The sequence below is a fragment of the Dermacentor variabilis genome, chromosome 10 (assembly GCF_050947875.1).
Source record: "Dermacentor variabilis isolate Ectoservices chromosome 10, ASM5094787v1, whole genome shotgun sequence".
In the NCBI taxonomy this organism is placed as follows: domain Eukaryota; kingdom Metazoa; phylum Arthropoda; class Arachnida; order Ixodida; family Ixodidae; genus Dermacentor; species Dermacentor variabilis.
In genome coordinates this window covers 24,323,463-24,347,457 of record NC_134577.1, presented here as the reverse complement: position 1 = coordinate 24,347,457, position 23,995 = coordinate 24,323,463, and the positions used below count along the sequence as shown (strand labels likewise).

General features: G+C 48.5%; 2 protein-coding genes across 3 annotated transcripts in view; both read right to left on the bottom strand.

Annotated features, from left to right (window-relative positions):
* Nucleotides 1–14,252, bottom strand: part of LOC142560154 (gamma-interferon-inducible lysosomal thiol reductase-like) — an 82,712-nt gene extending 68,460 nt beyond the window's left edge. Inside the window, exon 1 of one of the 2 annotated variants that reach the window (XM_075672022.1) lies at nt 13,928–14,252. In XM_075672022.1, the coding sequence (XP_075528137.1) occupies nt 13,928–13,975 (48 nt within the window). In that variant the 5' untranslated portion in view covers nt 13,976–14,252. The remainder of the gene's footprint in view (nt 1–13,927) is intronic. The other variant, XM_075672024.1, reaches the window with a different exon arrangement.
* A 1,497-nt stretch (nt 14,253–15,749) lies between these two features.
* Nucleotides 15,750–23,995, bottom strand: part of LOC142559944 (uncharacterized) — a 48,697-nt gene continuing 40,451 nt past the window's right edge. Inside the window, exons 23-24 of the mRNA XM_075671646.1 lie at nt 23,598–23,893; nt 15,750–16,403 (exon numbers count right to left, since the gene is read on the bottom strand). Of these exons, the coding sequence (XP_075527761.1) occupies nt 16,263–16,403; nt 23,598–23,893 (437 nt within the window). The 3' untranslated portion in view covers nt 15,750–16,262. The remainder of the gene's footprint in view (nt 16,404–23,597; nt 23,894–23,995) is intronic.

Sequence of the window (23,995 nt, the reverse complement as noted above, 5' to 3'; positions counted from 1 at the left end):
TTCGTATGGTTGTTCTTTCTTCCCCTTTCGTGCTATCTTTCCTTTTCTCGGAGGTTGTCCGTTCGCACGTCAATCTAGGGTCGTGTGTCCGCACTGCGAAACTGTGCCTTGCTCGTCTTTCTTCCTTTCTTTCTTTCTCTCTTTCTTTCTTTCAGCTTCGCCACGAAGCGTCGGCCGTGCTCGGTCCTGTTTGTCCCCATATCTCGGTGGCAAAATTTTTGCTTGCCGTCTTTTGGCTTCCTTGAAAAGTTAACGCTTGGACAGTACTTAGGTTTGTTCGAGAGAACAGTTCCATATTGTGGCTGTTTTTAGACCTCCTTGTACAGCGGATAACAACATTAAGAAAGAACGTAAAGACTTGTTTTCTTTTTTTTTCCGGGCAAGGACTACTCTGACGTGAGGATTCGATCGTGACATTATGTGCCAAGCCGGAGTTCCGTGTTAATGTTTGATTACATGAAACAGTTACGCTCGTCACGCAAAAATTGAACCGATGCGCCTTGTATATAGAGTGGAATTTGGGCGCTCACTTTCGCAAGGGTTGCTGGGATGCGCGCTGCACGCCAAGCTGTAATGTTACCGATCGTCCGTGCGCCCACTACGGCCTGCACCGCTAAGAACCGGGCTGTGGAAGCGTCTCACGTGACTTTAAGTGGGAAAGATCGAGAGCATGGCGTGATGATGATTTCAGTATTGTCATAACGCGAAAAGTAGTGTCGATCAATGCCAAATACTTGTTCTTCTTACTTACTTGCTAAAAAGCGTGGAATAACATGGATCATTGTGATCTTGCTATTGAAGGCTATACTATTTTTTTTTTGGGGGGGGGGGGGGGGTGGCTCGAAATTCGGTCTATACCGGTAGCGCGCGGCAGTGCTTCCGCTGCGGCACACTGAAGCGATACGCTGAGCTTCCGCGGCTTGTAACTTCCCAAAAATGCCGAATGAAAAATACGAGACGACTTAAGCGGCGTCGCTCATGAGGAAAACACTCTGAACGCCCGAAACAGTCCGGCGACCGGGACCGCCTTCTATCTATCTCGTTGCTTTTCGTGCACTGAAGTCGACAAGCGGAAGCGCTTGAAGTGTATACGGGCGTGTTTCTAAAGAAACTGGCCCGGACGGCTACGGAGCTTCCGCTCGATATCGACGTGGAAACACGGAAAGCACCGCCCTGGCCATCCAGGTATACCCCCCTCCCCCTTCTCCCTCCCCCTTCGTTCTCCTCAGGCTCCTCACAATAGCCGCACTTCGAAAGCCGCATCGATACGCGTGGCCACTGTTTCGCAGAATTTTTTTCATTGAAACATCGGCAGTATAGAGAGAGTGTTTACGCGAGGCTGTTTAATGTATTCTGACGGCGAAAGTAGCCACGTGCGCGCTCGGATTAATATAGCCCGGCGGTTTGAGAAAAAGGCACGCTGATTCGTATTTGTCCGATTCGTATTCGTATTTGTCTTCGTCGTCCTTTTTTGTCCCTCGTCTATGTATGCGCTGTAGGTGATGATAAATACCATGGAATACCAACTAGCCCGTACCCAAACTTTGCTTCCGTATTCGGGTGTCTGCGAATTGCCGCGTCACCTGTGGGAAGGCATATAAGAAGTGTTGGCGTGATTTGCTGCCACCGAGCCGGTGTACTGGGTAGTGTGGCTGTTTAATTATTCGCGGAGCGCGCGCTCACGTCTGCATATATATATTATACTATATACATATAGGGCTCCGAGAAAATCGGCAGTGGGCGAGACGGGAGCTTCGAGAAGCATCACGCAGTGATCTGGCTAAAGGGACGCTAATGAGCTAAATGAAAACGGTGTACCCCCTTAATCCTATTTTCGCTTAAAAAAAAAAAAACTTTGCGGGACGAGGTTGATTACTATCGGAGGAAATGAAAGCGACCAACCTTTACATAATGCGGTGGCTCAGTCCCTGGGTCATTCCGCTGCTGTAGTTGGGCGCGAGGTTGCTAGTTTGGTTCCCGGAAAAGGACGATTCGTTCTTAGTTCTGGCATAGCTTTCTCACTTATTACTTTCTTTACGACCGCACTTTGCCTTTTTAAATTTAGTCTGGAGTTCTCCACTTCTCATCATAATGACCCGTGTGTTGCAAGTGCGGTGTTAAAACCACATCGACCAGACGAACGAAGGATGGCCGTCTGCCTTCAGGGGATCGAGAAAGACAGCGCTAGCGAAATAAATGTTGCGATGACGGTATACTGGTTAAGTTAGGTTAGGTTCGTCTGTCATTTTACGAAATTCACGGAATACACGTCATTTCTAGAAACTGTCATTACTGAGCGGGAAGTTGTGAGCCGAGGAGGAGTCGCCCGGTGCCTCGTGGTGACGGTGTATATACGTATGCACTCTCAGGGACGTGAAATATGGAAACAAGGATAAAGTCTCGCGTTTCTTGTTTCTCTTTTCTTTTTTTCGGTATTAATCCTTTCAACTTGCAGCGACAAACGAATGAAAAATTATACTTTTTGAGTCAATGCTTCGTCAGTTTAAGATATAAAGTATCTCGCTCTGTGACGTCACGGTCCGTCTGATCAAACTGACCCCGATCGCTCTAAAACGCGGCAGGCGGGCGGGTGCGTGGGCCTGACGAGATAGAACGGCACCGGATCGAGCTCGATCCGATGTATCCAGGTCGCACACGCGCCGGACGGTAAACAAGGTGCGGAAGGGAGGCAGGGTGCGCACCGTCCTCGTTTACCTCCGAGCCCGCCAGCGAAGTCGGCGATTACGAGGAGTAAGTGCGGAGCGCGCCGTTTCACAACGGGTGCCCCATATCGCACGGGCGCGTTGGCGAACGCGCTACACACTCCGGGCGACGAAGTACGTAACACGGAGGAAAGAAAGCGCCTTAATACGATATGGACTGAGATGAAGCGGCGACCATATTTTGTAGCGATGCCTTTTCCAATTCTACGCTTTTTCAGGCTTTTCGCGCTTGGCCACTGGTCAGAGCGACGGTCTGCCCACATTGTCAACGCGATCAGGCGGCCGTGTGTGGTGGATGATAAGAATAGCATAGAATAAGGCGTAAGGCATCGCTACAAAATAGCGGCCCAGGGGAAATTTAACTGCTTCGGTCTGAGCATTGCGGTCCTCTTGTTTGCGCTGGCTCTCCACGCCTGAGAATGGGATATCCGATGCCCGCGGCTTATATATATATATATATATATATATATATATATATATATATATATATATATATATATATATATATATAGGGTATGGTTCAGTTCTCGTTGGTCGGCCACTTCGTGGAGTTTGAACGTTTCGAAACTTCGCAGCGGGTTATGGAGGGGGAGGACGTGTGGTGGAGGACTCTGGATTAATTTTTGACCGCCCGAGCTTTCTTTAACGTATACGTGCGACCAAAGCACGATACACGAGCGTTATTCTGGCGTTCACCACGTGCAGGGTGGCCGCGTTCTTGCACGTGCCCACCATCTGGGTCATTGAACGTATATCACTTCTCGGAAAACGAAACCGAAAGCTAGCTCAGAAAACTGTTGGAATAAACTATTTAGGGCACACTGAGGAGTATGTCAGTATTTTCCAAGGTTCTCCAGGTCAGAGCCTTCAATTAACGCAAGAAACAAGAAGAGTAAAAGCGAAAGTCGAGAAAAAATTTTACATATTGTCAATGTAAGCGAATAGCCCGAACGAAATAACGAGAGAGAGAGAGAGAGAGCGAACGTTTTTCTTCCCGATTCCGACCATCGGCCGACTAACCACGAAAAAACAGTCGAAAAAGTCAAAGAAAGCTATTCGTTTTAAAAGTCGAGTCCTTACTCTTTTAAAATGACTGTTATAGAGGCCATTCCTCACGCCCCGTCTTCTTTTCACAATGAAACTGCGTGTAACGACACACAGCACGGCGTGTATTCACTTGCTCCGAGTCCTATATGCACTTAACAAAAGCGCCAGAAGCGCACAATTAAGAGATGTTTGGGCCCCGGCAGAGTTCGCTTACAATGACGCCGGAGGATGCGTTTCTCACCACCTCTGTGTAGGACGCGCTCGAAGCACCATTCACATCGCGTTTTGAAAGGCGCCCGCGTGTCAACTGCCTCTGGGCATTGTCTCGGAAACAATCGTGGAAAGCGTAAAACCGTAAAATTACGAGTGCGGATGTACACGCGTTGCGCTTCTGCAGCACGTCCTGAAAACAGCGCTTCAATTAAGTGCGGTTAAAGCGCGCGCCAGTAAATTGAGCGAAACAGAAATAACGACCTGGCCGAAAAAAAGAAAAGCGTTTCGTTCGCCAATTACGCATGCCTCAGGGAATACTAACCTGACATTTTCGTCTTGTCATTATTTCTGCGCGAACGCAAAAATTAGCGAAACTGAATGCGAAGTTATATAGTGCGCACTGTGGGTGCCACATTTGATGACGGAATATAGTATCTCGAAACACAAGCTCTCTTGAAAAAGACAAAAAAGCTCCCTTGAAGAAGACAAGTCCACTTGTCGAAACGCTGGCTCCCGCTTTCACCTTGTTCTCGTTTTGCTCAAGCTCTCTGAAGGAATCACACAGATCGAAGTTGTATGCTAATACGGTCTTCTTCGCCTATAGTATCTCATGTGCAATAATCGCGAGCTTCGGAAAAATTAGCAAGTATTTGATAATGACGCGTGTGCCGCGTCTGCTGGTTGCCAAAAGACGAAATTGTGTCCGCCAAAGAACACATAAAACCAGCCGTGCGAGCAACATTTGCTTATAGCTAGCCTGGCGTTTTTATTAAAATCACTAATGTAGCGTCGATTTTGAAGGCCTTGTATAAAGGCCCGCCGCGGTGGCCCACGTGGCTATGACGTTGCCTGATGGTCGTTGCCTGCCGAGCCTTATGGTCGCGGGTTCGCGCCCCGCATTTCCGTGGGATCGAAGTACATGAACACTCGTGCAGTTAGATTTACGTGCACGGTATAATGAACCCCAGGTGGCCAAACTTAATCCGGAGCCTTCCACTACGGCGCGCCTCATCACCATACTTCTGTGGCAGAAGTGTTAGTATATGGTGTTTACCTGTAGAATGTCCCTTTACGCTTTACCAGCTGTGTTCATTCGCCTTGGTTGTCGAGGCGGCGGCCGCATGCGACGCGTCGTTGTCGCCGGGAGCGGCGTTTTTAATTATACGCCGTTTCTCCTCGCGCGACGCGGTGGTTGGTCCCTTCCTCGCGCGTAATAAGCAGTTCCATCCCGGCCCCGCGAGCTCCCGCTGCAGGGGGTAGGAAGTTCGTGACCCGAAGCGGCGAGGCTGCCTCCGCGAAGGAATCATAAATCGGGGCAGCGTAGCGAAACGCAGAGTCAACGTGCGGCTTCTCTTGAGGTATTTACGAGCCGCGCCAAGAAAGGGTTGCGAGTTGCCGTTTGTTCCTGCGTACGTATTGGCGCGTACGGAAAGGTGGGGGTGGGGGGGGGGGGGGGGTGGGGATTGTAGTGCTTCGAATTTTGTTCGTCCGCAGCTACCGTATGTTCCCGACGATAACCCGCGTGTAAGCTCGGTTTTCTTCCGTTCCTCTGCGTCGTTGGTCGGTATTATATGCATGAGCCGATGCTCAGTCACACTCGCCCACCCGTATTTTCGCAGGCTATGTATACTGCACCCGCATTGGTGAGCTTTAGTGCAAGCTCCTTCTCAGGCACGCCCATCACTCACCACCGCTCACCAGTACTCACCAACACTCACTCGCATCCGCTCACCCTCGCTCAATGTGGCAGTGAGGAGTGTAGCATATGCTATCACCCTATTGTCGTCCACGGCTAATATGCGATTTTGGAGAAGAAGATATAGTTTATGGTTGTAGTGGTAGTATGTGTTATGTAGATAGCTATAGTATAACCTGTAGGCTTCGCAGTACGAAATACGCGTTCCCAAACGTGTATGCAGTTTGCAGGCTATGACGCGGAAAACTCGGTAACTCTCGTTAGCGTGCGTCACCTGGCTCCGAGTTTTAGTATCGATGCTGTCAACGTCCTCAACGAGTTCGTCGCGGCCGTGAGATCAACATCCAGCTTGTACTAGCTTTTTTGTTTCTTCTTTTATTTCCCCTCCTATAAACGCATAAAACGGGTACAGCTGCCCAGTTCGGTGTATATACCAGGCAACACCAGTTCTGTGTAACTCGCTGGGCAGCCAGTTTCCTGACTTACGTGACCGGCATAAAGCGAACGAGCGAATGGAAACGTCAGCATAGCCAGTGACAGGACGACACGTGTCGGCGATATAGCTGGGATGGCGTTCGCATTCCAGACTGTTGGCGCTTTGAGGAGATGTTAATCGCAGTGGTATAGTTATCTTCTCTTTCCTCACACACACACACACATACACACACAAAAAAAAAACCTAAACTTACGGCTTTGGCTAGATGGCTTTGGAGTTCTGGATAACGCACGCTTGTTGTCAGGACCACGGATGCTAAATCATTGCTGAACAGAATTTGAAAGTACTGCAGCCCTTTCAAATTCTGTGTCACGTCCATAGATGCGATAAGCAACTTGGTTATTGTCACAGTTTGGTTAGTGCCTGACCAAAAAATTATTTAATGTACCCGACGTTTTCGAACTAGGCCGGCCGCGGAGCCTTTTGGCGTACAATGGGTCAGATGCTTGCCAAGTAACCGGTTGCCATTCTTTCTTGCCTGTTGTATGCAACTTCAGTTATTGAGTTCAGTTAAGCCGCTCAATACCAGACAAATATCCGTCGAATTGCTGAACAGACGTGCTTCGTCCCCCCCCCCCCCCGGTTCCCTTTGGATTTTTCTTTCTTTTTTTTTTCACATCGTTGATTTCAGCGGGAAGTCCTTTAATACCGCAACATCCGGCCTAAGTCTCTGAATGGACATCCGTTACTGAGATGGTGAATCAGCAGATCCGGCTCAATACAGCCTCAAGAAAAGTGACAGCGCCGCGAAATATCCTGTCCGCTGCCTTGTGCTTAATATGGGAATGAATGAATGAATGAATGAATGAATGAATGAATGAATGAATGAATGAATGAATGAAATCAGTAAGCTGCGTATTAGCAGAATTTATTGCCTTGCGAATCAAGGCTAACTTTTGTGTGCGCTCTGCAGCAGCCTTTACATAATTTGGTGGTGCGCTTTGTCCCGATAATTTAGTAGGCCATTCTGTGGAAGCTCTGCAGATGCCTGTGGTCTGTGATGTGTGTAAACCATTTTGCGCCTGCACAGCCATAGCCTACGGGACGACGGCAGATAATCTATGATATTGTACTGGTAGTCCTACTCGATCGAACGTCGTCAGGAAGTTGGCGATTTTGCACTCACCTATTTAGTTAATGGAATGTCTGTAGATTGTCTACAAATAAACTATAAATACAGTCAGCGACAAAATTTTTACGGGACACGAGACCTGAGAAAAAGCTGAATACCTGCGCATGCAGCCTCACAACGGAGCCTATAGTATTCGCCTATATGTTCGCGGTTTTACTAACTACTTGTTACAGGCTGCTCGAAGTTGATCGTTTTCTGAGATCCCTTGGTCCGTAAACTATTGTGTTGACTGTTGACATAAGGAATGCGCGTACTTATGGCCAGACGTGTTTTATGAACTACTCAAATAGCATGGGCCCGTGTGATAAGGGTAGGCAAAAAAAAAAAAAAAAAAGGTAAGCCTACGATAGGGAGGCGTTAGTAGCTTATCGTGCCCCATAGATAAGCTAAACTGACTAGTATACGCCTCTTTTGGAGACACACGGTCGCAACTGATTGGCCCTTTCTGCGTTGAGTGAATCTACCGCGTTATGCGATGAACATTGCTTTTATTCTTCGCTACGGTAGGTATGGTGGAGCCGAAGCACAGTATGTATTATCGCAATTATCGCACAGTATGGTCATCGAAATTATCTGGATGTCATTGACCCCACCGTGGGCGTTCCGGGCACTCGCGCCACGACGCTGACCTCCGCGACCAACAAGCTAAAGAATAAAAAAAATAAACATAAAGCAAGCGGTCGTGTCTGGTGGTGCGTGAACAAGACGCGTCCGCTGTACACACGTGGCACTGCTGCCATTGTATGTTGTTACGTCGCAGGGTCGATCGAGCGCGTTGCGCGCGACATTCGACTCACGCGTGAAGGAACGCCGTGGTGTGCCCGTGGCGCCCGCCCCAAAGACGGTGAACGTTGCAAGCGCATTGCACTACGTATACGTGCGCCCCCGGTCGTCAGAGGACGCGTTGTGTCGTAACCCCCCCCCCCCCCTCCTCCTCTTTGTTACCACACGGTCCGTTAAATTGGATGTTTGTACGAAACTGCGGTTTGGGTAAAGCGGGGGTGTGCGGTTGGGGTGTCAGCAGACTGCGCCAGACAGTTAGTGCGGTCGGCAGCAATTTTTTTTTTCTTGTATTCATTTCCTTGATTTACCTCATTTAAATGAGAAACCAGTTACTTCTGCTACTATACTAGACTGGAAAACGGGCTGACCAGGGAGCACTGATAGAAGTTAACGATCGCGCCTAAAGGGACGCCAGGCAGAAATGAGCTGTATAGACCGGTATAGGCTGTAAGGGCCAGTCTTTTACATCTATAGCAAGCGCAGACTTGGTACGCCGGAAAGACAGGCGGCGGTGCCATTTCTATATTTTCGCACCAGTTACCCATGGATGGCATCATATAGGTATATTGTTATCGGTGATTAGTTCATCGCGTATCATTAAAAAAATAAAAATACAGACTGCGTTCCACCCTCACCCCCCTCTAACGTAAGCAAAGGAAAAAGGAAATCTCAGCTTGGCAACTTGCACGAACTTCTGCACCAAGTTGGCTGATTTGCGAATTTGCTATTTCGAAATTCGTCGCTTCACAGTGATCGCGGTTGCGCAGTGGCTATGAACTATGTTTTTTTTTTTTTTTTGTTACTGAGCACGAGGTCGCGCGTTCGATACTCGACCCCCATTTCGGTGGAGGGGAACAAAATGCACAAACACCTGTGTGCTCAAATTTAGTTGAACGTCAAATAACCCCGGATCGTGAAAATTGATCCGAAGTCTTCCACAACGGCACCCTTCAAAGCGCCAGTGCTGCGCCGGCACGTTAAAATCAATCAATCAATCAATCAATCAATCAATCAATCAATCAATCAATCAATCAATCAATCAATCAATCAATCAATCAATCAATCGGTAGTCAACTAACACACGAATATACACAAGGATACAAGGACGAAATGAGACACAGATGAAGCGCTTTAATGGCTCTCTTGTTTGGCATTTTGGCAACGACTTTTGACGTAAATACTTTTTACAGGCCCAGTGGTCGAGTCATCTGTGACCAGTTGTGCAAAGTGGCTCATTCGGTGATGCGGACACGCAGCTATGCCCGAAATGGTCAACTAGACTCAACTGGAATTTTTTCAGTTAATACAGAAGACAATGCTTGCACGTCGTGTGTCATGTGTATAGCGTAACGCAGCCCGTAAGATGTTACAATCGGTTCGCTGATATCTTCGGAGGAAATGCAAACTCGTACGATATTTGAAATCGTGGGTATACGGACTATATATGCTAACGTGCTACCTCCGCGCGAGCACACGCGGCTTAATACCGCGTCGATTCGGTAATCAAAATACTCCAGGTGGAAGCATCGCACCCGGAAGGCCTTCTTTTAATGCGATGGCATTATAGGCTGACTACACCCAATTTGGATGCGTCTGTAGTATTTGAGAGAAACTGAAGGTCGATCCTGAAGAGAGTTGCACATAAAACAGCGCTTCGAAGCGCTAGCTAGCTGTCACGATCGTGGCCTAATATGGTTAGAGCGTATTGGTTAGAGCGCATGGTTAGAGCGTTGGACTGTGCGGGAGGACGAAGGTTCGATACCACCATCGGCCGCGCATTTCGTTGTGTAGCATTATAGGCAGACTTTGCCCACTTTGGAGCTAACAGCATGCAAACTCGAGGTGCGTTGAGCGTACGTGCGACTGGCGTCACAGTTTGCCCGATATCACAAGAAACAAGGTATTTGGAAACGTCACTTTGATAAATGAGAGTGGGCGCAAGGTCGCCCGTGATTGGCGTTTAAAGCCACTGTGCCACCAGGGCGGGTTGCTCAATGGGGGGGGGAGAGAAAAAGAGAAAGAAAGAGAGAGAGAGAGCGTCGGACGCGGAATATGCGTTGGACTCCTCCCACATTGGGCAATTTGTCTTTTCGTCCACTTCCATTCCTCCGATTGATGTTATTGCCTTATTATTTCTGCATGTCACTTAAAGAAATCGAGTCACCCGGTTTTCCCCATTGTTATTCTCGCTGAGCGTGTTTTTATGCCGCACTACATCAATCTCCTGATCCTTTTTTTTTTTTTTTTGAGACCTGTTCTTTGAAGCGTTCCATTCCAGAAACTTTTCCGCCGGTGGTCTTTAATAATCATGTTCAATTTCAGCTGTTGTATTTTATCTTAATAGGAACGGAAAGTTGGGCTATAGTTGGTTTACACTAAGCGTGGTTTTAAGTAGCGCTGACTTGACGAAGCACAAGGCAGGTAAACACCACCAAGTGCTACAACTTTCAACTGAAGGTTATTGGAAGAAAACAATGTTTTTTTTTGTGTGTGTGTAGTGAACCAATAAACTTCAGTTGAAAGTTGTAGCACTTGGTGGTGTTTACCTCTCTTGTGCCTCGTCAAGTTAGCGCTACTTAAGACCATGCTTAGTATATCATCTGCTGCATATTTAGCGATTCGCGCCATTTATATTCTTGCATCTCTGTCTCTAAACCCTAGAATGAAGGACTTGTAAGGTGTGTATTTTTTCTTAGGGCCTGCGTAACCTGTTCAACTTATTTTTTTTTATTAGCATCGTTTCAAGCTGCCAATGTAGGCTCGCCTCCGGCTAGTCAAGTTGTCGTAACGATAGCTTTTCATTATATATTTTTCTGCTGGCCTGCAGCGTCTTGTATACTGTGTATGCGTTGATGTAATGTGCAATCACACCGACGCCTTCTATAGCGCCGTTGCCAGCAGGAAGAAACAAGACACAAGACATTGTGTTTGTGCCAGCAACCGGATGCTGTTCACTCGGCCTCGGGTAGTTTGCGACAGGTTCATTAAGAGATCCAGGCAGAAAGGAAAACGAGGAAACCATAGGCAATCGTCTCTCTTTCTTTCGTTCGTTCTTCTGACCCCCTCACAATGGACTAGCGGCGGTGGCAAGGGTGAACGCCAGTGGCCGAGGCCTCGTGTGGCGCAAGGCGGTGTTTGACGCGCGTACGCAACCTCGGACTGTGTCAAGGTACGCGGGATAATTGGCGAGAGAGAGAGGAGGTGTGGGTGAGGGAGAGACCTCACGGACACGCGTCTTGGTTCCGAGCCGGCGGCGGCGCCCTTACTCTGCACGCTACAGGGTAACCTGCACGCAGGCTTGCGAAAGAGACAACAAACGCCTTGATATTTAGTACGGCTCTCTCGAGTGTCACAGCGAAACACGCCGACGACCGCATTTGTTGAGGAGCGACCAGAGTCACGCGCGAGGCGATACCCGTTCGCAGGAGGCGACGCGTTAAAGTAGTGTAGCAAATCACCGTTCGATCGGTTGCAGCAAATCACCGTTCGATCGGTTGCCGGTATAGGTAATAGAGTGGCAGTGCCATGCTAGAGAAATAGTCCAGCGCGAAACTTCTCGCGTAATCCGTGCGCCACTACTTCTTGCGTGTAAACAGCGCAGACGTGCCGAACTGGGAAAAAAAAAAAAAAAAAAAACTTTCTCGTTGGACTCGTATCGGGAAAGTTCTCGTCTTCAAGAATGTGTCACGCGATAGTTTTTTTTTTTTCACTTCGCACTGAAATGATTAAGAATGCATTTTGATGATGATAATGACAGAATTTCTCTTTCTGGCTCAAGGAAATCTATGCGCCTTTGATTGCCGGAGACTTCGTAAGCACCGCTTCACGAGCTTAACGTTATGAATAAAGGAACTGTTTTAACAGTTTCGAGTTTAATAGCGTCCAGTGCATCGGCTATGGTAGGTTAATTTCTGACCAGCAAAAGCGCGGTACACGATTTTTTTTTTTCGCGCCGCGATCGAAATGGGGCCTCTGCGACGGGGAGTCGAACCGTGGACCTCGTTCTCAGCAGGTGAACGCCACACAGCCTGCGAGCCGGGTACTGTTTTAAATGACAAGTGGTGATTAGGAAAGCTGTATACTTTGTCAGTCTGTAACACATTTGACGAGGACTTGGTTCTTTGATATCGGTCCGGAAAGCGATCCTCACGTGTTCTCCTTCTGTAGAAATCCCGAGTTGAATCCTGAGAAACTCCCCGAGTTGAAATGGCGACCGGAACCACTGATCGCAGGCTCTGTCAGCGTCCCTTTTCACTTCGACCGACAAAGGATTTCGAGCGGTGTAAACGTTGCAAGACGGGGACAGAGCGCAATGTCCGATTGCGGTGCGCTTTTAGAGTGCACACACCGCTCAAAGGCCGCCCCCCTAGAAAAAGGGGTTGTTTGCGGGACGCAAACAGAAAGAGGACAGGGTTAAACGACGAGCGTACTTGTGAAATCGGCAGGTTAAAAAAAAAAAAAAATAAAGCGACTCCGCGACTGGACACACAATGGAAGAGAGTCGCTGTGGGGGAACGTCCCCGGCGCGACCGGTTTGTGTTGTGCGCGACTTCGCGCCTCGGCCACTCCGTATTATGGGCAGAACACGGTTTAACCTTCCAAAAGCGCTATTTTGTAACTGCCGCGAAAGAGTCGACTGTGTATACAAAAAAGTCGGAATCCCTGTCAATGCAGTTTGTTTCGGTCGCTGAACGTTGTATGTCGCGACCTGAACCTAACCTGAACCTGACCTAACCTTCTAAACGACTACCCCTTGGTATTGGACCTGCTAAATTCTGGAATTTCAAAGCAAAACTTTAAGAAAACGGTCAAAGAATTGTTACTATCCGAAGACTAAAAGAAATTTTCAACTTCAGGTATAGAAAATTTGTACATGTTTCTTGTTGTTTTTAGAAAACTGTGTAAACTTTAACCTTTCAGCTACAGGTATGAAAAATTTCGTACATGCTTCTTTTTTCCTGTTGTTGTTGTGCTTCAATTTATTAGAAAACTGTATAAACTTTAACCTTTTTTCTTTATTCTTACGCGAATTGTGTACTCAAGTGTTCAAAATGTGTACTATAATTTCATGTGTGACCTCCTGAAAGCCTGCCAATGCCATGTTGCTGCCAATGTACGGGTGTTTGCCTTTAGCCGTGTCCCCTAAGACAATCTGTTCATTGTCTTAAATAAATCAATAAAGAAAGAAAGAAAGAAAGAACGGGCTCAGTGTCTCGCATCGTATCTCGCCTTGCCGTCCGCTCGAAGATCTCAGCGCCGAAACACATCCGGAGACTCACAGTGTCGTTTGTATATGCATGTATCGTATGCAGACGGCGTTTTTTCAAAACTCTCTCCCGACTTAAAATAATCCTTATTCCATCGAGTACGCCGTCTAGCTGTTTGAAGTTCTCGCAAGAAGAGTGGTTTCGCTTGATCGGTATAACTTTCAAAGCGTAGTCGCATCGTCCGCTCGATGTTCTGTCGTTAGGAGAAGGGTTTGGCGGCTATGTCAAATGGGGGGTTAGTGTGTTTAAAGAACCATCCTGTATGAATAAACCATCCTCAATTTCGTTTGAACGATACGACGGGCGACACATCCGTCTGCTCGACGCTCCCACCTTGTGGCGGAGAGTGGTTTGCAGAGAAAGCCTCTACTTTTAAAAAAAAATCCGAGGCTTTCTCGGCGGAGAGCCGGGCGAAATACGTTCCCGCAGAGAACCGTCACAGCGCGCGTCTCTGAAAAAGCGGGCAGCATCGCATACTGCCGGCGCCTGATCTTCTAGCGAGAGGATAGGAAGAGGAAGAGACATTTGTTTGGGGCGCTGCTCTCTCGATAAGAGAAGGCGGGTACCCACCTGAACACACAGCAGTGCAATGATGCCGATGAGGATAACGGGTAGCATGGTGGGTAGGAACGACCGTCGCGGGCTCGGCAAGGCCACTTGTGAAGAAAAAAGTGCCGGCGTTTTGCCGTCGAGGATGGGACGCGGGCTGGAGCGGAAAGCCGGTTTGCAGCAGTGCTTCTTCTGTCTTGGTGCTGCGTCGTCGCGACTCGGTGGTTGCTGGCGCGACGACCGCCCCGGCGCGGTGTTGAGAAAGAGGAGCGGTGTGTGGTGGCGGCGGTGCGCTCGCGGTGCTCGCAGGACCTCTCTCAGCACACCGTTTCCTTTTTTTCCGCCCTCTCCAGCAGCGGCGTGTTTTCCTTTCGTATCGCGAAATCGCGTCCCACGTGACTGGCCGGCGCAGCCTCTGACGTCACCGACCCGCAGGCTTGTGCCGCCATCTGGAATCGAGCGGCGGAACTTCGCGGACGGGCGTTTCGAAACCGAAACCGCCTCTTTGATCCGAGATCGCGTCTGCTGTTGGGTGCTGTCCGGATTTTTCGCGCGACACCAGGCGCTCTTGAGAAGTCCAGTTAGGAGGCTGAGCAGTCTTTCGCACACTTGTTATTGCGCTTACGTTCCGTTTAGTTAGCCTTTTGCTTTATCTTTGTTTTTCATACTGCCTCCCCATTCTAGGCCAATCCTGCAGAGTGTTTGTTTTAAATTAAAAAACAATGTCTAAATAAACTGCAAAAAAAGATTTAAGAGAATAGGTGCTCGCTCCTGACTTTTATGCCGTCATCGGCATTGTCGGCATCAGCGTTATCAACTACTGACCCTGTTTTCAAGTTTGAACGTTTATCAAATAAAGGGAAGTGCGACTCGGACGACTGAACTGTTACGCAAACGAAGTAACCATTCAGGTCATTAATCACTGACATCACTGCGCTGTAAGCAACATCAGCTATTTCCACTACGACGCGTACGCTTGCTGTTTCGGTCATGATTGGGGACACAGACATACAGATCAATGAACCTGTTGGTTCAAGGCGAGCTTCTGCCCGACCGTTATTGCCGATAGCTTCAACAACCGTGAATAATAATAAAAAAAAAAATAAGCCAGCTCTCTGCTTTTGGTTGAAACGGTTAGCGGTGAAATCAACCTTCCAGTCTTGCAGCCGTTGTGACTGTATGTCGTTGATATTACTCGAGCACTAAAGCGGATATGGACGAAAGAACAAAAACGTGATACCTACTTTGAACATGACCTGGTACACTCGAGTGAAGGGCAAGTCATTTTCCCGTTGACCTCAGTTACCTCAGTGCAGATGTCACGGGTTCTTGCAAATACGTCATAAGCGTTGTGCTCGTCACAGAGATTATGAACTGCGTTCAGCCTACATGGTCTACAGCGGGAAAGCTCAATCACGCAGTTACGTCGACGACGACATGTCGTGATACCCCGGATGTGGTTTACTTTATCCTTCTTTCTGATAAACTACTGGCCACATATAATTCTGTCTTGGAATACTTTAGGCTTCTTAAATGTTGTCGTGCACCCGTTTGTAACATCTGTGACGTCACGGGCTACCTGATGAATACCGTAGGCCACACGTCCGATTTCGAACGCCGTGCCTATAGGACGCAAACAAATTCAGTTTGTCCTTTTTTTTTTTTCGTAGCATCCGTGTAAGAGAAGTTATCCAGATTCTGGCAAGATAGGTCGACCGAGAAAAGCTGTAGGTTAGCCACTGAAGAAAAGAGAAACTCCAGAAATTATTTTATCCTTTAATTTCCTCCTTTAATCTATCATTTCTTTAATTCAATTAGTAAGTACAAGTAATTTCCCCTGTGTTGTCCTTGGTGTCTTTGTTTGTTGGCTTCCTATGGTATATATTGCTACGTGCAACTCGAAGACGATGATACGGACCCTCGGATTTAGTGGGGTACAGTTCTATCGTCCCACGCTCCACTATTCAAATATATATATAGCTTCGCTTTACTTCTAAGCATACGGAAAACCGCCTGCTTCTTGGCCAATCCCCCCATAGTGGGTACGCGCCACTGTTGAGGATACAAGACAAGACGTTCCCATGAGAGGCCTCTGCTGATCTGATGACGAGGAAGTGTCTTGCTTGATGTTGGCTGGCTTCCATGTACGCCAGTGCTTGCTACACTTGCAAATATAGCCACTAAACAGTCTCCCTACTGTGCCTTCACGTAACGTATATATGTATATATGGGTGGTGTACCCCCTGGGGAAATGAAATGACTTGAGCGGGAGACGTGATGTACATGGCAAGCCGCGGCAACAAATATTTATGTACACAATTATGGTTAAACAGTCCCAACGGGCGTGGCGCTCGTGTCAGATGATGACGCAGATGGAGCAACGAACAACTCGGTTGATCACTCGGTTCGGTCGGTCCCAGGACTGTGGCGATCCCGGATTACTGGCGTCGGACTCTCGGTCGTCGTCCATTGGGACGGACGCGGCGGACTGTAGTTCCTTTTGGGAGAGAGAGAGAGAAAGGAAGAGACGGGGGAGAGAGAGAAAGGGGGAGAGGGGGCAGAAGAGAGAGAGAAAGGGAGACGGGAGAGAGTGAAAGGGAGAGAGAGGGTGGGAGAGAAGGGTAGGAAGAGCCGCGGGAGAGAGCGAAAGGGAGAGAGAGAGTGAGGGAGAGAGAAAGGGGGAGAAAGAGAGAGAGAAAGGAAGATACGGGGGAGAGTGAAAGGGAGAGAGAGGGTGGGAGAGAGAGGGAGAGAGAAAGGGAGAGAAGGGGAGGGAGAGCCGCGGGAGAGAGAAAGGGAGAGAGGGGGAGAAAGAGAGAGAGAAAGGAAGAGACGGGGGAGAGAGGGTGTGAGAGAGAGAAAGGGGAGAGAGAGATGATCGCCTAATTTTGTTTTGAAAACTCGCGTCAATGCCGTTTGTTTGTCCTATAACACAAGAGCACTCGTCACAACACAACGTGTCTGTTTTTGGAGCAATAAATTTTCTAAAAGAAATATGTGTTCTAGGGTGCATAAAGGTTAAAATTGGACACGCGACAGTCGGCATGTTGAGCGCCGAGTCTTCCGCGATAGTAAGAAAGAAAAAAAATATGCTGGGGAGGCTGGAGAAGGGTACGGTGGGATTTGCGGCGAATGATTTGCCGCACGACTATCTAGAACCATGAATTGCATGCATTATAGCCACCCCAGTTACGTTTCTTTTTTAGACCATAAAGAATTCTTTATGTACTTGAAGAAAAGAGCGCTACGAAGACGCGGACTAAAAGAGGAACATGTACGACGGGCAAGGCGCCTTGTACGTCGTACATGTTCCTCTTTTAGTCCGCGTCTTCGTAGCGCTCTTTTATTCAAGTATGCAAAACCAACTCGCCCACATCAAGCTTCTGCTGCATCAGAATTCTTTATGTAATTGCCTCTGGCAGATAGAGCAATTGTAGTCCTTGACCAGTATACTCAGACAGGTGGACACGCGCGGGAAATCGAAATGCATAATCAACTATCAAAAGATAGCTAATTAAATTTTTTAATTGATCACTTTTTAATTGATTACGAGTAGGGATAATTCGACACCGCGAGTGCGTCGCTTTGGTCTCGTGTACGGTGCATTTGGATGGGCTGTGTCGCGACATTTCTCCTTTTGACGCATTTTTCAGCCAATAATAAAAAAAAAAAATAATAAACTCCACGATTATACGTGGCGGTAGATTAAAACATCGTCGAGACTGCCGAATCAGTCGTATACGGCGGTGGTAAGTGCGATTCGAATGTTATTCACAGCGCTGGTGTCGTGCTGTTACCAGAACGCAGGCTCAATTGCCTCACCTATATAGCAAGAATCGCGTCATGGCTCACTGGTAACATGGCTTTTTTGTTGTTGTTTTTGTTGTTCTACGTTGACCGTGCGCGCCACACCAGTACGCATACATTCAACATTCCACGCCACATCCCACACCGGTCTGTGCAAACGACAGTATACAGCCAGGGTCCGGCATGAGACTCGTCGCAAACGGCGAGCATAGATCGCTCTAGCGTTAGTTCGCGGTGTCATTTTCGTAGACGAAACTGCTTGCAATCTTTCCCACGTACCGCTGAAGTGTTTCCTTGGCAGATATTGTCCCTCAGAACACCTACGAAAATTATTGCTCACTTCCTCAAGGTCAGAAAATTCCCGCGGATCATGGAAGGAATCGCGCCCGCTTCGCACACCTGCCCTGCGGTAATGGCGGCGCAGCTTGGGATGCAGGTGGGGCGAGGATACGCGCATGCGCATTACCTAATTGGAAAACACGACCCATTCGCCAATTGCAACGTGTGTCGTAAAGTAATTCGTAAAAAAATCAGTGAGTGACATCTTGTTAATTAGTTGGTCACAAAATCTATTTTGTCGGAAGACTAATGTCGGCGTCTGAGTGTCCAGTTCCAACGACTACAATTATGCAATCTGCCACAGGGACATGCGCACAGACGCACATACGCACGCACACTACGTGCTGTCTATATATAGCATACTGCTCTTAAACGTTCTTACTTCGAAAACGAAAAAAAAAATGAACGAAGTGGACTGTGGCCAACCCGCCCGCAGACGGTCTTCCCCCCGTCGTCTGCAGCCGCCCCTTCTCGCCTGCAAGGGCCGGCCGCGCGGGCGAGTGGTAACCGTGACCACGAAGAACCCTCGCCTAAAGTTAGGACGAGTATGCGTCGGCGGCCAACCGGGACCACATTAACGCAGTCCACCCAGCGAACAGCCCGAATCGGGGTGACATTGAAGCCACCCCACCACAACAATAATCTCGAACCTTCCGCCTACCGACCAGACAAAGTCGTGTACCTTGACCGCTCTGTCACCGATCGGGTGATGACGTAATAGTCTTCGGCTCCCAATATGCCTGTGGACTTCTTGCAAACCGTGGCATGCGTGCGTATAGAATAATCCATGTGTGTGGGCTGCCACGTGCTATACCGTCAGTGTCCTGATGTACAGTGCAGAAAAGTGTTCTACAGTTACGCGCGCCGCGCAACAGTTAGCAGCATTTGGCGGCTCACTGCCGCGATTGCGGATGCCGGCCGTACTTCGATAATGCTGGCACAGTATATCGCGACCCGGACTCGCCCTCATAGCAGAGGCTGCCGAGATGAAGAGGGACGACCTCATAGCGGTTAGCGCGCCGTCCATTTCGCTAACGAGTATAAGGAGCTGCTGTTCCTCATGATGCCACTCGCGAATGCTGCTGTTGCACAATGTAAAAGTCTCATTCGCACGTGCGAACCCTACGTGGGGCGATAACCAGTCTGACTTCCTCCATCTTTCGTTCCTTGTTCAGGTGCTGTCACGTACGTAAACGATGGATGCTGTAAGGTCGCTCTGATTGTTCGGGTTCTTAAGTGTCACGAATCGGCCACGTGCTTTGTGCATAGAGAGGGGGTTCACTTGCCCCCGTGTCAGCCGGGCGACAGTTGCTGTGTTATCCTCCTGAGACCCGGGATGCATTTGGGTGCACAGATTTTTACCAAACTTTCAGAATAAATCAGGATGGTTATGAAGGTGAAAAGTGTTAAATGTTTTTTCAATAGCCGTGATAATTTCAGCTCAGCGCGATGTCCAATATATTGGACATTGGGATGCTACCCGGTCTTTCTTCACCCAGGGCGCACGTAATGACATACAGCGGATATTACGCAAAACTCATGTGCAAAAATATTTTAACAACTCAAAAGGCAAAGTATTCAATAAAGTACATAAGAAGAGCATTCCTCTGCTCAAAAAAAAAATTTCGCTCTTGTGTTCACTTCCCGTGGGCAATTTCAAAACACCTGTTTGTCCTTGGTGATGCAGAAGAAGAGCCGACATTTGGTGCAAAAGAACTTCGTTTTCATGTCGCAGCCCTGTAGTCTGCAACGGGCAGTGTTTGCAGTGTCTGCCAGTATTGAGTAGTATGTAGTGCTCTTTTCTTGCTGTTCTCGAGGAGACAGCCGAGCCTGCTTTGATGGCGGATGCCACTCGGCTTCGTTCTCACTCTTCGTTTCATCCTGCTTCTTCCCTTGAGCCACGAGAGTCTCAGCAACAGATGGGTGGAACTGCATATATTTGAGTATTTATTTCCGCTGTTTCTTTACGGAGCGTATGTCCCGCGTGTTCTGCACCCAGGAGTTGTTGAGGGCAATGTCGAAGAGGTGAAAGATGGCTCTGATTGTCCACTTGTTCACGCCTGCTTTTATCCTGTAGTAACTTAGCATTCGGTCTGCCTTGTCAACAACGCCCATGTTGAAGTTGTACATGCGAACAATATCTGGTAGAGGGATATTGATATTTTTTTGCCTTACGAGACCATCTGCGACAGTAGGTGTCTTGCGGATCGAAGCCATGGATTGAAAAAAGAAACGTTATTGGATTAATTCATGAGACACGCGAGGCCGGTCCCCCGAAGAAAAAAATAAGCAATTTCGTCCGCAAGCCGCTAAACGCCATCAGTACTCGCCTACTGTTCATAACAAGGCCATTGAAAAAGCGCGGTCAAAATAACCGGGTTGAGTCCTAGCGTCCAACGTAATGGACACGCGAAATCAAAGGAAGAGTAAAAAAAGGTAAGCGAGCGAATAGTTAAAATTTTGTATCCTGCGCGTACGCTGTTGTATCAACTTTATTATAAAATCAAAGATATGCCCTAAAAGCAGGTAGAAATACGAGAAACAGTGCTTACTTCTCCGGCAGCTGCCGTAAAACGCCGCGCCGCTTAATGCCGCCATTGTGGAACTGTTTCGGCGGGAATTTGAACGATGTATTTTCATCAATGCTGCATAGATGGCGCAAGCAGGTGTCCAATAAGTTGTACAGTGTGGTTTTATGAGGATGAAAGCCTTGTCACAGGAGTACTGTCTCATATCTCAATGTCCAATATATTGGACGAATCCCCATAGCGGGGTCTCAGGAGGTTATGTGGGGTCACAGGCACCGCGCGGTGTTGGGTGACGCGTCGCGGCAGGTGCCAGGTGGGCGAGTGCCGATTCCGGGAAGTCGGCATTGTGCGCACGGTGTTGGCAGTCCGCCGACGGTCACACGAGTCCACACAGACCAGCCTTGAAAGGGACCGCTGTACAAGGTATTGTGGATCTGGCTTCCGAGTACCTGACTAATTGGAGACGCCGCCGAGGTCAAGAAGGGCTTAGCAACTTTGACCCCGTGCCGCATGTACTGAGCATGGACCTAATCTTCTACGCGTCCGGAACGCAATCGCCAGCCTTGTTGGGTGCGACTGCCTGTGTGGTGTCGAAGGCCAGCTTACAGTGCACGCTGTAGGAATGCGGGCACACGTAAAGAGTGCATTCGGACGACGGCGTCTTGGAAAAACGCACTCGGACAGCTTTGTCTTGTAGACAATAAGTTTGAAGGACAAGGCGGGCCATCAGTCTCCCACGCGGACAAACTTTGAGTACGGCCGCACTACGTGGTATCGATGCCCCTGCTTCCGAGACATTTGCGGCCTAGACGCCGTTGGGATTTGAAACGGTCTAGCGATAACTTGTTCGGGCCTGGCGTGTTTTGCTGAGCCCGTCACTAACTACGGAGAAATGAGAGGGCAACGGAGTTTTGGCGAAGAAGGAAAAGAGCTTTGTTTTCCAATATGTTTATTTTTAAGAGTAAGCCCATCCCTGTGGGTTGTGGCTTAACAAACGGTTGACCCTGATTGGCAACTGAACCTGTGGGACGGGCCAACGGCCCTACCGCCTTTTTTTTTCTTTGTATATTTGGGCTATAAAAATCGGGACGACGTGCTGTCCCTTAGACTTGGCTGAAATCAGGATTACTGATAGATCAGTGAGGCTCCGTACCATGTACGTTAGACTTGGCTGAAATCAGGATTGCTGATAGATCAGTGAGCCTCCGTACTATGTACGTTAAAACGAGTCTGGGCTCTAACAGTCATTGAGACAGTCGAAGAGTGAGACTTTGTTTCTCAATTGTTCAAGTTTGTAATGTATTTGTTTTTCCTGCCATGTATATAGAAAAGTTTACGTATAAATATTTCTTGTACATCTGATCTCATCGTTTCCTGCCTGCGTTTGATCAACAACTGCCGATCATCGTCCGAGAAGCTTCAAGTTGCAACGGTGAAGCGAGGACGGAGAACGAACGAAACTTTACTGATGCCTCGCAATAAAGCTTTGGTCGAAAGTATAGCGCCCGTCTTGTATCCCGTGTTCCGTTCTTCGTCTCTTTTGAGCTATCCGAAGTTATTGATTTGCTAAGACTGACTGTTCAGTCTAGATGGAACTCCATCGATGAGGAACAACGCTGCGTGTAGAGTTATGTCCCATCAAGATGCAAATAATACTATCCAGTGGAATGTTAGTTTCGCCACATTTCTTCCATCTGCAGAGTCGTTATAAGCGTACTGCGGTATGGCAGAACTGCAGATCGGTTATTTTCAATATTTCGGTGTTGTTGGTCAAATTTACTAAATCTGGGTGGACTCCGTGCGTCAACTTTGTACACGAACGTGTGATACGAGAACGTCACTTATTTTTACCAACATGTATAGGCAGCTCGTATGAAAGATAGTCTTTTTTTTTTTTTTTTTGATGGCCGTTTTTGCCTTTGATGCGCTATCTTGGCGTGAGCGATTGTGCAACATGTGTCTGAAGCTGATATTGCGATCGCCGGGAATCGATCTATCGAATTTCTCCGCTTGATGTGTTCTAACAGATGAACTTTACAAAACTATGATATCAGTTTTTGGTGCAGAGTTGCGGATTTGTAAACTTTGTTCTTCAATATTTTTTTTTACTTACTCACTTTCGAGAAATTTTGTAAAATCGTTCCAAGCCTTCAATCAGCATTTTGATTCTTAGTCACTACCAGTTTAACTTTATCTCTCAAATAAAACATATATAAATCATATTAGTCCGGTGGTTGTCTCATAAAAGTATTTCTGCATTTTACATCTATTTGGATAGGGAAATCAGAGTTGGCCCGAAGCTTAAAGCTTCCTCGTGGTAACGAAAAGAAGACGAAGACATGAAAGAAAAAGTCGCGGCTTCGCCGGAAAGGCGAAACATCGATAGCGATAGCAATTAGTGGACAGCTATACGAAGTAAGGATAGTAGTTTTGTCGGCCGTATAAACTCGTAAACCCACCCGCCGCGGTTGCTTAGTGGCTGTGATGTTGGGCTGCTAAACACGAGGTCGAGCGATCGAATCCCCCCTCCTCTCCCGACCCTTCATCCGTAGCCCTGCGCCCCCCCCCTTCGTTTCCTGCGTGCACGAGATTGAGCAGCGATCGCCGGCTCACCCTCGCACGTATTCACTCGCACATACCGCATACGGCGCGCGGCGATGGCCTTATCGCCCTTGGCCTTTATACGGAACCTCACGGCGACGGCGACGGCATAAATGTGCCTGGAGTATCCATATAATTGCTATCGCAATGAAACCACAGGACGAGCGCTTCTATGAGAAGACGGCAGCATTGCAAGATGGAAAATTACAGAACACGTAACAGAGCCCCGTGTACAAGAAATTAAAGTTATAATATCCGAAGTTTGGCCAAGTTTCATACAAATGCACGTTTGCCACAATAGCGCCATCTTCCTTTCGCCAATGCGGCAAACATGCACATTTGCACAAACTTGCCCATATTTCAGTTCTCTTATAGGCCAAGAGAGTTTCGCTTTCAGAAGGTCGTTCGCTGAGTACCCGTTCGTCGTCGTTCCGGACCGGATTGGCCTGGCTGAAGCTGGCCCTGGGGGACGGTGTCACCGCCCTGGCGGCGTTGGTCGACGAGGCGGCGTTGGCGCTGGCGGCGGGGCCGGTCACGGTCGCGTGCTGCGCGAGCAGCGGCGCGAGAGTGGCGGCGGCGGCCCGGTGCTTGTTCGAGTGCGGCCTGGGCGCGCTGGCGGGCGGCGCCAGGAACTGGGCCACGCGCGCCACGATCTCCTGGAAGCGCATCTCCCAGTCGGCGCGTCGGCCGCTGCCGCCGTGGCCGCCGATGCCTGCGCGTTGTGCGGCATCCGTTGCGATATCGCAGTATACACGGTATGCACGTGACGTCACATCCGCTGCTGTCGTCTGCTTCCGCCATCTTGGGGAACCTT